Consider the following 15,498-nt stretch of genomic DNA (forward strand, 5'->3'; position numbering starts at 1 on the left):
ATTGCTCAAAATATAAATGGTCTGGGAACAATCAATGTATCAACAAACACTATTTATGCATTATACTGATATTATTCCCTATTTATCAATTGCTTTTGAGGTGATCTGCATCAAAGAAAAAAATGATGCAGAGCAGACTGCATGCCATCACCATTGGTGACATTTTCTTTTTTAACTGGGTTTCCAGATACCATGTCATAGTCAGCATATCATGTTGATACTCTGTTTAAAGATGGAATTGTGGGTGTTTCAGTAACAGAGTCCATTGTATCCAGAGTTAACAGATTCATGAAAAGCTAGACTGAAGTCCCTAGCAATTTGTCTTAATTGTGTCTTCTTAAGCATTTTTTAAAATCAATTACTTAAGGCTTTTACAATTTGCAGATATCTTAAAACAGTAAGGGGTCACTTGATAAAATAGGTAAGAAATTGAGATTCAAAACAGTCACAGGGCAAGAGCTCAAATTCAACAAGATAAATAGCATCATTCAGTATAGACTATTGTGTCTCAGTCTGAAATACTTAAATGGATTTGTTATCCTATCCCATATTACCAGAAAGATACCATCATTCCATTTCCTCTATTTGGTTTCATCTTCAGTCTTTCCAAGGCCTTAAAAAGAAGGAAAAGTCCACCCACTAAAGGTTGTTTTCTCTAAACTACTGCACTAATAAATAATAACACTATTGAAATGTTATTTTTAGGAATATGATCATACACAGAACAGGACTTCAGAAAATGTCATCATTACCAAAAAACAAAACAAAGCAAGAAAGTTAGACTCACATCCATGGTTTTCTTGAATTGTAAGCTCTTTTGCTTATGGGCAGCATCCATTATAAGCTCTGTCTGTGAAGAGAGCACAAGTACTATTAATGAAAACAAATTATAGTGAATAGCAGTTTATCTTGAAGGTTAAGTGTTCAATGGAGATTTAGTCCTCACACATTCCAGAAGGTAGATGTGCTCTTTATTGCTCCCATAATACACAAACGAGGGAACTGCAGCCCAGAGAGCCTGAACAATTTGCCAAAGACCAAGCAGTAAGTTACTGGAGCAGCTGCTGAGTGGTCTCTCTGTCTCCCCACATCCAGACTGTATTCAGAAAACTGGAAAGCCAGTGTCTCCTTTCTTCGGAGATTGCTCTCTAGAAGCAGAACAACACTCTGCCATGATCACCCCATCCTAATAGAGAGGGTAAACAACGTGGGCATCGGAGGAGACAGTGACTGACCAGATGCTGTCTGTCTGGCTTAAAACATTCTGGGCTTCGGGAGGGAGGGACCTCAAACTCTAAAACAGCAGGAATCCTGAAAGTGGCTCCCCAGACCCCTCCCTGCTGTGCCAAGCCCCAGGGTGAGAACCTTGTCCTTGACTCTCTCCACCAGCATCCATACTGCCCTTCTCTCTGCTGCTTTTAGTTGCAAGTTCACTTCATCCAGGAGGCTTCTGAATCTCAGAGATTAGGTTAGGTGTCCCCACTATATGTTCAGGTTCAACACACTTTATCATGAGTACTGTGTCCCATCAGTCTCTCTGGCCATGCTCTACACTCAGTGAGGGATGGATAATCTTGTCTGCATTGTTCTCCATTCTCAAAAGATGTAAGTTGTATAAGTGAGTATGCACTAACTTCTGACCAGCCATTCTACCTGCACCTCCTCTTCTCAGTTTACTAAAAGAAACCAATAATGGCTTTCCTTCACAAGTGGAAATGGCTTAATTTCCAAGAAGTGAAAGACCAAGCATGCAGGGTTTAACCATGGAAAATGAGAAGTTAAAATTGACACATTTTTCTCCCAAGGTTTGATTTTTTTTTTTAAGTATCTAAAACCGGAAGTGGTACAACCCAGAGTTCACTGTGACACAAGTAATTACACAGTTATTAATAAGCTTTGGACTTGTCAAAGAAAAGTCAGGAAGTGTTTTCCTGCTGTAGAGGGCACATAAAACCCAGGAAACTTGGGTGACAGTGGTGGATGAAGCATAGGCTGCTCTATTGCTTAACAAAATTCAAAACATCTTCTAGCTACGAGAATTTGGTCTTTGTAATTTGTTGGAGGGGAAGTGTCGGAAGGCTTGCAAAATTAACAAAGCTCTCCCTGAAATGACTAGGACTACCAAGGGCACTTGAAAATGTGAGGAAATGACCTTCCTCTCCTCTTAGTGGAAATCATGTGTGCACAGACTCTAGGTGTCCAAGGCATTTTGCTTTTGAAAAATTGTAATTCATCTACAGAGGTGGGCAGAGCTGGCAATGTCAGCCAAAAAAGTTTGACTACCCAGTGAATGGGTGTAATAGACATATTATTTCTGCTCTGAAAAATGGCCCAGAAGCACCCCTCAAAACTGATATATGAAGCGTGAGTGTGTGTGAAAGTACTTGATAATGGTGTCCCTAATGTTCGTTCCACCCTTCCTTCCTAGTAAGAGGCACAACTCTAAGAGCAGCTCATGAAATGACAAGAGATGCAGAGCAGGCAGGTTCTTAAGATGCCATCACCGCTCCAAATGCCAAATGACCACCAAGGAAGCTGGAATTAGCCTCTGATTTAGGACCACAGGTAAAGTTGTTGAGATTGAGGTACAGGTACAATCAGTCTTAATGGCTGTTTATTAGATACATACACTGAAGAAAATGACCCTGGGTCGGTAAAGGGCCAGAATGAGAAAAGGCTTCCAAAAAGTCCAGGCAGAGCTGTCCGGGAAGACCTGGCTGCCACTCTTTGGATGCCAGACAGGGAAGAGCTTGTGCCCCACATGAAGCTGAGGTCCCAACCTTGGAGACCAGATATTTAAAAATTTTGGAAGGGCCTTACTTGGCTGCCAGGCAACATGAATATATGAGGAATAAAATATAAGGGAGTCAGAACAGTATCTGGTCTTTGAGGAATAAAATAGAAGGGAGTTAGAACAGTATCTGATCTACTATAAGGAACTAGTCTAAGAACACTTTAATATAAATCCGACTTATTTTCTTGATCCTTATAATTCCCCAAATGTTTGCCAGTTTTAAAACCTCTTGCTCACTTCATCTCCTCCCCTGAGACTGAGTCCCATCAGTGAAAAACATCCTACGTCCATCTGCTTTGAAGACAAAATGCGCTTGCACTTCCCAGGGCCTCAGTCTTCCTATTTGTAAAATAGGGTGGTTAAAGTACATTATGGTCCCCAGAAAGAAGGTGAATCTCCTCCACACCCTCCCCTCCCCTTACTGCTTTGTCCAGGAGGAGGATTGTGATCTGGGAGTCCTCCAGGTTAGATGTACTAGACTCTACTGAAGACAGAGGGGTTTCCCTTTCCAGTCACAGTCTGAATAGCAGGAGGAGACATCGAAAGAAGAGGAAAGCAGGCTAGACATCTAAATCCTGCAAGAATTAAAACAGAACTGGCCTGGGGATCAAAGGGGTACAGAGGCATAACCATCTAGATTGAATCCCCACATGGTTCCCTAGTAAATAATCTCATAAGTTAAAAAAGCATGGCTGTGTGAAGTCAGGAGAGAGCCAAGGAGTTTAATGAACAAGCCTGGAGTTTTCTGCCAGAGGAAAAGCAACATTTTAATACATATACAAAACCAACCTTTTTCCGTTGTAGCTTTTGCTTCTCTCTGAATTCTTCCATCTTCCTGGCCTCTTCTCTTAGAGTCTGTGCAAGCTGAATATGACCTTGTGCCACATTGTCTACCTCTGCAAAAATAATTTTTCAAAAAAATAAACAAGATCTATATGTCAGAATTCAAATATACAAAATCACACAAAATCTTAAAATACAAAATACTGGAGCAAGTAGTAAAATTAACCTACTTCACTTGGTCACCAACATTTATTGAGTCCCTTTGCGTACCCAGCATTACTCTGGCCACCAAGACTATAGCTAGCAAATCTTTAGCTTAGCTTCCTATCACTAACTCTTCCTAACCTAGTGTATGCCCAGAAGTGGGGAGAAAAACTCAGCCAAGATCTCAGCTCATGGAATTTACACGTTAGAAGATGTTATTAAACCCAGTACAATTTCAGTTCGATCCTTATTTCTCATTAGATGACTCTAAGTTTCTTTCCATCCCTTAACATCTCATGAGCCTCAGCATTTGTAAAAAAAAGTCATACACCAAAATTCTAGCTATCAATAGCTACCTCTGGATTGAAAGATTATTTGGTGATTTTTCCCCTTATTTTTTAAGATCTTTACAATGAGCATGGCTTACTTTTATAATGGAAAAATTGAATTTTTATTTTACATGTTCTAAGTACAAATTGCAGCATGGCATTAAAGCTAGAAAGACTGACAGATATGCCCTAAGAAAAAATTGTAAACTTGTGTGTGTCAGAATAACCTTGAACAAGGTTAGAAGATACATGACAAACTAGAAAAATATTTACAATTTATTTAACAGAGTAAACAGCTATAGCAAATGAGCTTTCACAAATCAAAAGAAAAAATGTATATTCTAGGATTAAAAAACTGGTTAACATGAGATCTAAAAAAAAGATTGACTAAATGGCCAATAAACATTTGAAAATGTATTTGCCTTAAAACTATGGGAAAAAGTGCAAAACTTTAAAAATCCAGAAATATATAACTTATACTTCTCAATTCAGGAAAATTTTAAGAGTGTGAAAATTCTTGGTGTTGGTGAGAGTGAAAAAAACTGCACTGTTGGGCAAAAATCAGCACAACCTTTCTGAAGGAAATTGGGCATTATATAGAATATAAAAAATGCAAAAAGCAAGGCAGATCTATCTGAACTGAAATGGAAAGATGTCTAGATATATTAAGTAAAACAAATTGTAGAGAGATATGCATAGTATTTTCTCATTTCCATAAAAACTTGTGTGTGTGTGTATGTGTGTGTGTGTGCATGTCTACAACTGAAGAGAGAGAAAAAGAATTGTAAATGCATAGAAAAAGGTCTGGAAAGATATATACCAAACTGCTAGAATGACTAGAAGTTGATTATTTTCATTTAAAAACAATTTAAAAACATATCACCTGGCCCTATCCTATAGATTCTGAGCCACTGCCATGGTATAATCCTATTTATTTACAAGAAAAGATACATATAATATTATATTATATATGTATGTATAATTGCATTAAAATGTCTAGAGGTATATCCACTCTTGCTCATCACGAAGAAATGAAAATTCAGGTATTTGCTATCTTCTTTATATTCTGATGTCTCATTTGAACTTTTAAGATAAATATACATTATTTTAATAAGAAGCAAGTTAAATTATTTTGGGGGGAAAAAGAAACAGTAAAGTAACAGCAAGTATGTATGCCCAAGAGACTCAGCCTGAGCTGAAGTTCCTTTGGGCCTCTCCATGGTCACCTTGTGGTTCATACAAGAAACATGAAAAGATCCTGTCCCTACATTGAGAAATATATTCATTGATGAGTTAAAGAGGGAAGAGGACACCTTCTACAGAAAAGTTAAGATGACTATATATTTAGCTAACATTTACAAAGGTCTAGAAACACTCAACTAACCACTGAAACACTTCAAGCACATATCATACATACTACGCTGTGTTAAAATCCTTAGCTGGGAAGCACCAAGCATTCTGAAGAACAGAAAGCCAAATAACAGATCTGAGGACTATCAGAACTACACAGGACCCTGTGAAGACCAGATTGCCAGGGCCTTGGACTGGATTTCCGGTGGGAGAACCACTGCTCTCAGTCAAATGCACATCATGATGTGAGGGCTTCTCCTCTGCACACCTTCTCCAACTCTGCAGAGCTCTCTCTCACCTTGGGAGCTGCTCTGATTTTTTTTTGAACCCAGTGAAATTGCCCTTCAAATTAAAACCCACCTTTGAGGACAGACACAGAGCCTGCTGAGGGCAGCAAATACCTTTTTAAAGAATAACTTACGCTGCTTGAAGACCTCAAGGGCCCGCTTCAGGGTGCTGAAAAACAAGAACACATAGAATTTCAGTTATGGGAATTGACTGCACAATCTTCTTATAATGCCACTGCGTGCTTCTCTCTGCCACGTCTTAATTTACAGCCTATAGACACATCTGCCCAAGAGCGTGAGAAGACAGAACACCAAGACTTTTTTGGGCCAGTTTCCTCTTTCTTACGCTCTCAGCCCAGGCACAAACATCATAAATTCTTCACTGTCCACCTGGGTAAAGCAAGATGCCAAAATTCTTTAGGTTTCATTTCACCCAAAAACAAATATAGGATTATGGTCTTTCTCCTAAGAATACCAGTTATTCCAGCAACTGCAATAGGGGGCGTGAGGACTTGATAATATGGGTGAATGTTGAAAACACAATGTTGTTCATGTGAAACCTAGATAAGATTGTACATCAATGATACTTTGATAAAAAAAAAAAAGAATGCCAGTCATTCTTTAAAGCATGGTAACTAGAAACATGGATACAATAAAGGGAGAGTTCAGACTCTAGCTTCTGATCACCTCCTTCTTCATCCATTCATCAATCGTCATGTATGTATTAAGCATAAACCAGATGTTGGTGAGTCAATGTTACAAGACAGGCAGTGCTCCAGACCTCAGAGTCCAATGGAGGAGACAGATGTTAAACACACTGTATTAGTGTTCTTTTGCTGAATAACAAACTACCACAAATTAAGCAGCTTAAAACAATGTACATGTATTACCTTGCAGTCTCAGTGAAGACCAAGACTCATTTTTCATACCTTCTATCAATCTCCCCTTCCTCTCTCTTAGAGCCCGTGGCTCCTCCTCCCTTTAGCTCCTCCTTGCCCATGGTTTTAATTCTCCCTAACTATACTTCCTCAAGTAAACCTCCTGAGGTAACTTGGCCCTGGTTTCTGCTTCCTTCACAGAAGCAGATCTCACTGGACTCACTCCAGCCATTCAAGCAGGAATGGGACTTTGTGAATTCATGGTCCCCTAGCCACAAGAGCATAGGATCATGAATAGTTATATAAATGTGTGTGTGTGTGTGTGTGTGTGTGTGTATGTGTGTGTGTGTGCACGTACGTGGCATATTCTGCTATTTTGCAAAGGAAAAACCCTTGTATTTTCCAGCTGGCACTTATTTTAGCCAACTTACTTTTCCCACTCTATTTATTCCAAACAAATGATTCTTATTTCTCTCTGCCTTTTCGCACACAAACATTTCCAATTATTATAAACACACCAAGAAGAAAAACATAACTACACATTTTTCATAACTGCACTTTACCCATCTTATGATAAGGGATGCAATACACTAGAAAGTTTCCACAGCCAAACCAATGTACTAATGGTCCAGAGGATGAATGAGAATCACTGAAAAGCAGACTTACTACTGGAATTAGTAAGAAAGTAAGGACATGGCAGGAGATAAAACAGGATGTCTTTCCCTAAGAAGAGTCATGGAGTTAAAATCCAGCTTTACAGATAAACAGTCAGTTCAGGGTCTAAAATTTTTCTCCCTAAAGTGACTGACTGAAGGGCCACTGAAAGGGCCAATCTGCTTTCAGTTTGTCATTGGCTTTGTTGTCTCATGTCATCGCTTAATTGCTCTTTCCCGCGTTCAGGACATGATGACAAGCCAGGGAGGGAATCTGTACCTTGGGGATGGTGGCCTAGCAATGTCCATCTCCTCTTCTCCCTGGTGTCTCCTTTTCTGTGGGAAAATAGACTATTCTACCACCCTTTTAATAAGCGCTTGGGCCTTAAACTCTAACATGCCCATCAGAGAGGCCAGAGTCTCTCAGTGTGGCTGGCGAGGAGAAAAATCCTACCTAGTTCCCCGGATAAGCAGCCTGGCAGTCTCATCTAGGCCACCTTCCTAAAGATCCTCCTGGAGGGAACAGAAACAGAAGCCATGTAGATGGCCTTTTACTTCAACCTTAGGAACACTGTCCCCAGGCCTCATATCCTGTTGCATGTTCTTCTCTGAGGTGTATTCTCAGAAGGAAAACCAACTGGCTCTTATCATGGGACAGAAGAGAATGGTGGTAGGGTCTCTCTGTGAATTTACTAAGTTACACATCAAACGTGTAAGAATATAACAAGACATTTTGATCAGATTCATTCTGCTGTATATCTTTTCCAAGAAATACTATATGAGAGAATATGGCTATTTTCCATCCCAACACTGCCAAAGGTTTGGATACCTTCCCAAATGGTTTATGCTTTCTTTATAAATAAACAAGTTTTCTGATCAACTGATCCACTAATTTTCCTTGGAATTATCTAAACCCTGTTGAATGACACTGAAATTTAATTAAGTCTATGCAGTTTTGACCTGTGAAGGTGTAAATGTTTACATATTCTAAAAATAAAATTAAAACAAGGAAAGGAAAATAATCCTTAAAACTTAAAACAAACTGAAAGAAACTTGAAAGAAACATGAAATTGATTACATAATCACATAGACAATTTGAATATTTTAAGTGACCTTAGAACACAGTATTCTTCGTGAGATATATTCTAAGATCCAAAAGAACTGCAAAAAAATATTAAACTTCATTCAGAAGTTTTATTGTTAGTAGCAATAGTGAATAGTATTATTTTGAAACATCTTAATATATATTATCATATAAAGCAAATCTAATATTACGAAGAACCAAGATTTTCAGTGCAAGAGGAAATCAATATGAAATTAAGGAAATCCATTAAAACCCTGTAAAGTTAAACTAGAATTGGAAATCCCAATATGAACCCATGCTTTTAAGACCTGGACCCTGAAAGGGCTTTGAAACAGTGAGAACTCTGACAAAACCCCAGTGCTAGAGCTCAGAATTTCACCTCTGATTATGATTAGTCACTAAAAAGGAACCAGTATACTGGAGAAATAGCTGATTCCAGGCTTAAATTTTAAGTGTTTAAATTTAAACATTTTCACACAAAAAATTATGAGAAAAATATGGCAGATCTGAATTATCAAATTCAGATGACAGATTATCAAATCTAGATGACAGATTGATAGCCATGTCTTAAGTTTATCTTTTTATTCTTCAGGTGTGTTCTTAAAATTTTCATTTACAACATCAAAAATAAAATATAATATAATCAATAAGCAAGTTCTCCTTGTACTAACGTTCTACATCTGGGGGTAACACATTTTTGAGACTTTAGCAAGTATTAATATATTAAATATCTCCCAATGTTTCTTCCTTTTCAACAATGCAGTACTTTTCTTTGCAGTTGGGATGAAGTGTGTGTGTGTGTGTGTGTGTGTGTGTGTGTGTGTGTGAAGCAGGAGAAGAGGAAGAGTAATGTCTTATCTGCCTCCATTTGGACCTCTGAAGAGACACAGACCACAGGGTGTCTACACAGCTATTTATAGAGTAGCCAGTGCTTATTATTATAACACAGTATGCAGATCAGCATGTAATATGATTAGGTCTGCAGAGGCCTGCAAAGTCTGCTTGAACTATTTCTCTCAAGTGTCCCTCAACAGGCCTATTTTGGGAAAGGAATCTAGAAATTTCTGTATGGGTAGGACTGGCTGTGTAATTTCTGAGGCCCACTGCAAAATGAAAATGTGGGACCTCTAGTTTATAAATTATTAGGAATTTCAACCTGCCTACACTGTTGGTGGGAATATGAATTGGTGCAGCCACTATGGAAAGCAGTATGTAAGTTCCTCAAAAAACTAAAAATAAAAATATCATATGACCCAGTAATTCCACTTCTAGGAATTTAGCCAAAGGAAACAAAATCTTTGATTTGAAAAGATATTAGCACCCCTAATGTTATTGCTGCATCATTTGCAATAGGCAAGATATGGAAGCAACCAGTGTCCATCAATAGATGAATGGCTAAAGATGTGGTATATACACACAATGGCATATTACTTAGCCATAAAAAGAAAGAAATCCTGCCATTTTCAACAACATGGATATACCTGGAGGATACTATGCAAAGGGAAATAAGCCAAGTGGAGAAAGACAAATACTATAAGATTTCACTTACTTGTGAAATTTAAAAACAAAATGAACAAAACAGCAGTGCCTGGTGGTTACCTGGGGGAAAGGAGTTGGGGTGGGTGGTTGAAATAGGTGAATGGGATAAAGAGGCTCAGAATCTCAATCATAATATAAAGTAGTCATGAGGATGAAAGTACAGCATAGAGAATACAGTCAATAGTTCTGTAACATCTTTCTATGTTGACAATAACTACACTAGTTGGGGTGAGCATTTAATCATACGTGTAACTGTTGAATCACTATGTTGTGCACTTAAAACCAATTTAATAGTGTGTATCAAGTATACTTCAATAAAAAATAATTTATTTTTAAGAATTAAAAAGAAAAGAATTTCAAAATGGTGGCAGAAAAGAGAAAAAAAAACAATTATGAAACCTTTCTAAGTGTAGGTTACAATATGATTGTCCACGAAGCCAGCCCTAAATATGAAGGAGTATGCTCCGAAAGTAGGCACCATTTCCTGGACGTTTCTGTATCTTCAGAGTATTCAATGAATGATGGAAGAATAAATAATTGTAGTACAGAAATCTCACATCAGTGGTAAGAACTATAAAATGGCACAAAATAGTGTCTCATGGTAATCACAAATTATGTGTATATAGACGTGTGTGTGTGTACAGAAGCCCCTCTATGAAATTTCTAGTATAAAATCATAACATATATTACTGTTAACAACCATTTGATCAATAAATATGAGATGCCCTCTCAAAAAAAAAATCATAACATAATCCCACCTATGAAAAAGTATACAAAGAAAAGGACTTCAAGGAAATTTTAGAAAATATCAGTATTTTCAATGGGTTGTGGCTCCATGGTTCATTTTAGCTTTTTTCTATTCTCCTATATTTTTCACAACTGGAATTAATGGGAAAAAAAACATTAAAAATTGTTTTCACCCAACACCTTTCACCCCTCTGGCCAGCTCTGTCCACTACAGTAGCAGGGGCCGCTGGCAGAAGGATCAACCTGGAAACTGGAAAGAAACGTGGCACCTACTTGATCTCAGACTGTCCACATGGCTTCTTCCTAGAGAGGCTGAGCAGATCTTTGCCATACTTTTCTTCAATTGATGCCCTAAGAGGAACAGAAGAGGGGAGTTATGAGTCCTTCTGAGGGCTGCTGTTAGTTAAGACACGTGGTACTCCCCTAGTAGGCAACACTGTACCTTTGACAGTAGAAGCTTAGCTCTACCACTGTTCTCTAAAATAAAAAACTCCCTCTATTAACAGGGAAGAACCATAGGAAGACGAGGTGGCCTTCATCTCTACGGTGGTCTTCTCTACCTAGAAGTCCCAGCACAGACATTACAGCAAAACTGAACATGGTCCCGTGACCAGCACAGGCTCGCATATCACAGACTAACTTTTCAAAACTATGATTCAAGGGTGTGTGTGTGTGTGCGTGTTTGTGCATAAATATATATATATCTGAGACCATGCAAATGAATTCTTCATGCCCTACTGATTTTATATAGTGCTTCCCTTTAATACTGCAGTTTGAACAAGAATTCTTTTTTTTCATAGGCCTTTACTCTTGGACTCTATTTTAAAAGTTTTTGCCAGCCCCTGATAATGTAAAGTACACCCCAAACTGACTCCAGTTTGTAGGAAACGATGAATTTTAACTCCCTAGAAATTTATTTCCAACTTTCTAATCTCTGTTCACAATATTTACATAAAAATGTAATGACACTTTACAATGAACATTTAATATTCTTACATGTAAAAAGATGCTATGGCCAATTTCACTTAAAATATATACATATATATGTATATATATAATGTGCATGTATTTTATCCTTTCAGAATTATATCCATTAAGATTTCTCAATAGTCTTTTATGGTTTCCAGGAAAAGAAGTTTCTCGATCACTTTTTTCTAACATTAAGGCACCATGAATCTGAACTCACCATAGGCAGCATTTGATCCCAATAGAAAGTCCTAAAACCTGGTAAATAATGAGTTCCAGCAAGCACGATGATGTGCTCTTTGGAGAAAAGAAGGAGCTTTAATGGAAGTGAAACTATAGCGTCATAGTCATGAAATCAGCAAAACAATCGCATGGTTGCAAGGGTGTTTTCCCAGCAAATGTGAAGCAGTGGAGTTTAGGGACATGTAGCTAATGAAGGAATCAGTAAGGCTTTGCAAAAATCACCCTTGAATAGGTAGACATTTACCTAGATCACCCTTCTACCACCTAACCAAATTTTTCCTCTTAGGAGAACACAGAGATTAGGAGAACACAGAGATGACTGAAATGTAAGACCTGCCCAAGGAGCTCATGGTCTTATGGCGGGAAAGATGTAAACCAACCCTCTTGTACTACCATGTAACAAGGGCCACAGTGAAAATGAACAAGACAGTACAAGAACCAAAGAGATAATATGACTCCTCTAGGCACTTAGCTAGCCACACTTTCTTCACAAAGCCCTCCTTGGAAACTCCACCTCTCTCTTATACCTCCCCTATTCAAATTTCCAAACTAGGAAGACAGTACGTGTGCCATTTTCCCTTCAACAACCCACAGAAAATATTATCAGCTTTGGCCTTGTCCTTTAGGCCTAAAGCAGCCTCAGGACAATCCTCAACCCAGTGCTCCAGGCAGCCCCAGTCAGAATGGGCCTATAAATGAAATCCTTTTACTATAAAACCTGACACTCAGTTTGCTCATTTTTACTGTATACGCCAATCACAGCACCTCAACAACTGTAAATTCCTTGAGAATAGCCACCTTTGTTAGATCAGAGTGTATCTTACAGAATATCTAATACAACACCTTCACCTTACAGAGGAAGAAACTGACACCAAAAAAGGTGTAGGCTCTTGATTAATACCACTTCTGGCTACTGAAGATGTCAGGATTAGAGACCCAGGTACCTGGACTCTTAACCCAGCACTCTGCTTCCCTTGTAGGTCTCAGCCTCCAGCTCATTCCACTGGGTACATGCTATGGGTTGAATTCTGTCCCACCTCCCCCTCACCTAAATATGCTGTAGTCCTAACCCCCAATATCTCAGAACATAACTTCATTTGGAAATTGGGTCATTGCAGATGTAATTAGTTAAGGTTATACTGGTATAAATCCAATACGACCACTGTCCTTTAAGATGATGTGAAGATGCAGGAGAAAAATGCCATGTAATGATGGATGAAGAGTCTGGAGTTATGCAGCTGCAACCAAGGAATGGACCGCTGGCCTCACTAGAAGCTAAGAAAAATACATGGAACAGAGTCTTTCCTGGAGCCTTTGCAAGAGCAGGGTGCTAAACACTTCTTGAGTTTGGACTTCTGGCCTCCAGAACTGTGAAAGAATACATGTCTGCTGTTTTCAGCCATCCAGTTTGTGGCAAATTGTTACAGCAGACCTAGGAAACTCATACAATGCATAATGGCTTGACTGTAACTTGGCCAAAAGGTGCTAAATGTTTAAGGTAATGTGGCATTTCCATCCTGGCAATCTGGTGTTCTTGAGCCCATGTTGACACAGAGTGGGGATCCCAGAATGAGAGCTGTAACCAGGGCAGGTTGTCACCTCCCTAGAAAGAAACAATGGGATATACAGGAGCTTGTGGGAAGAGCACAGGTTCTCAAGGCACTGAGACTAGAGATCTCAGTCCACAGGTGTAATTGCTAACTTACAAATGGTGCAGAACTTCAGGCATCAAGGGGCTCCACAAGCCTGCCTCTGTCCTCTCTCCTTAGGATCTTGTTGCAACACAGAATAAAGAAAGCTAACCTGGCCACCAAGTTCCTGGCAAAACCCCCCTTTCAGAACCCCAAGTTCCTGGCAAAACCCCAGCCTTTTTAGGGACCATTACATAAAGTGGAAAAACCATGAGACATGGGGTTAATAGAAGTCCTGGCTCTACTACTTACTGCTTCTATAATCTTGAGCCAGTCATTCAAGCCCCTACTAAACCTCAATTTTCTCATTTGTAAGATGGAGCTAATGATATATTCCCTACCTATCATCCAAGCTTAACATAACAATATTAGTAATTAATAACATTTACCCACCACTTATTGTATACTGGCTTCTGTACTAGGCATACTGAAATGGTTAGCAACTCAGAGCCCAGGGCCCAATTTTCTTAGGTTGAAACCAGATCCATTCCTTATAAGCTGTCTAACCTTAGGTAAGTTATATAACCTCTCTGAACCAGTTTCTTCAATTATAAAATAAGGATGACAAAACTTACCATAAAAAGTTATTATGAGAATTAAATGCGATAATATATGCAAAATATATAGTAGCTTGTATCCAGTAAGCCTTAAATAAATGGCACCTATTAATATAATCCTAATTAATCACCCCTAGCAACCTTCTGTGGTATGACTATCCTCATTTCTATATTTCTCCTGTCCTGCTCATATCAGGAGCTCAGTATGTAATGTCTGTCCCCATCTGGGATTCTAGGGGTGGGAATGATCATGGGCTTGGGCTACCAGGGATCAGACAGGTTCATTTTAATTGTTAACTAGGGGAAAACCACATACTGGAATGCTATATAGAATATTTCTTTTAAAGAAAAAAAAAGAAGAGGAAAATTTGGCCTGGACTTTGAAGGATGGGGAGAATTCACTTAAGCATCAAGGAGAAAGGAATACATCCCAGATGGGGAAACAATAGAGTAAGATGTAGAGGCAGAAACATCCAGAGCATGCTCACTAATAAACCTGTCTGGCTGCAATAGAGAGTGGGTGTAATGAGTGAGAATGTATGAAACAGAAAGAAAAGGCGGAGAGAATGTCTCTGTGCAGGGAACACATCCTCCCAGAAAGTCACCTGCTCTTCTGCGCAGTGCTGAGGAGTCAAACACAGGGTTTGTGTGAGATGCTGCAGTGGTGTTCTGGATTCTGTCACTTTCTGGGTTCCCATGGTAAATTACAGATCCAACCTTGCTTTAAAAGCTAAACTCACATGCAAAGAAAATGCAAGTAATAATACCTCATGCACTGAGAATATTTTAAATATTTAAAGGAGAATATTTTAAAGGGATGGGTAAACCTCAATGTTACAGTAATGGAGATGCTGAGACAAAGAGCCTGGCACCACACATAGCGAATGCTCAGTACATGGTGTTTATTAGGCTGCTATTCAGATGGTGGTTGTGGCTGTCATCATTTATGCCTTTCCAGCTGATAGAAGGGTAAACTAGGCAAATTTACAATTTATTGAGGGATTGTTGCTGTTTTGTTACTTACTTGCTGTGTTTCAATAGGTCATCCAAGATTTACTGGGGACTGCTTAGCTACAGAGCATAGACTGACCTATGGCCCAGGGATCAGCAGTACAGATGCAAGAAAGGCAGAATTCCTGCTGACTCCAGAACAGCAAATGACACTACAAACCCACATCCCAGTGATTGTTCTGTCCATCCCCAGCTAAGCCTAGATGGATTGACCACAATCCATCTGGGTATAATCAAGGAAAAGGATACTCCTAATTTCCATAATGGAGGTAAAATATGGCACGGATTCCATCTAGGGGAAAGTGTGGTGGGTGAGGGGAGCTCACTCTGGAAGTACAGCATCTCCCCCTTCCCCTTGCTGCCCCCTGGGGCTTTGAGCTGC

The 15,498-nt window shown here is 39.0% G+C and overlaps 1 protein-coding gene across 2 annotated transcripts in view; it reads right to left on the reverse strand.

The window, feature by feature from the left end:
* The window catches only part of PSTPIP2 (proline-serine-threonine phosphatase interacting protein 2), a 74,071-nt gene that overhangs the window by 24,655 nt on the left and 33,918 nt on the right, over positions 1–15,498 (reverse strand). For both annotated transcript variants that reach the window (XM_037016969.2, XM_037016966.2), the window contains exons 3-6: positions 10,922–10,999; positions 5,882–5,916; positions 3,584–3,690; positions 788–850 (exon numbers count right to left, since the gene is read on the reverse strand). In XM_037016969.2, coding sequence (XP_036872864.1) covers positions 788–850; positions 3,584–3,690; positions 5,882–5,916; positions 10,922–10,999 — 283 coding nt within the window. The remainder of the gene's footprint in view (positions 1–787; positions 851–3,583; positions 3,691–5,881; positions 5,917–10,921; positions 11,000–15,498) is intronic.

Source organism: Manis javanica, chromosome 9 (assembly GCF_040802235.1).
Source record: "Manis javanica isolate MJ-LG chromosome 9, MJ_LKY, whole genome shotgun sequence".
In the NCBI taxonomy this organism is placed as follows: Eukaryota; Metazoa; Chordata; class Mammalia; order Pholidota; family Manidae; genus Manis; species Manis javanica.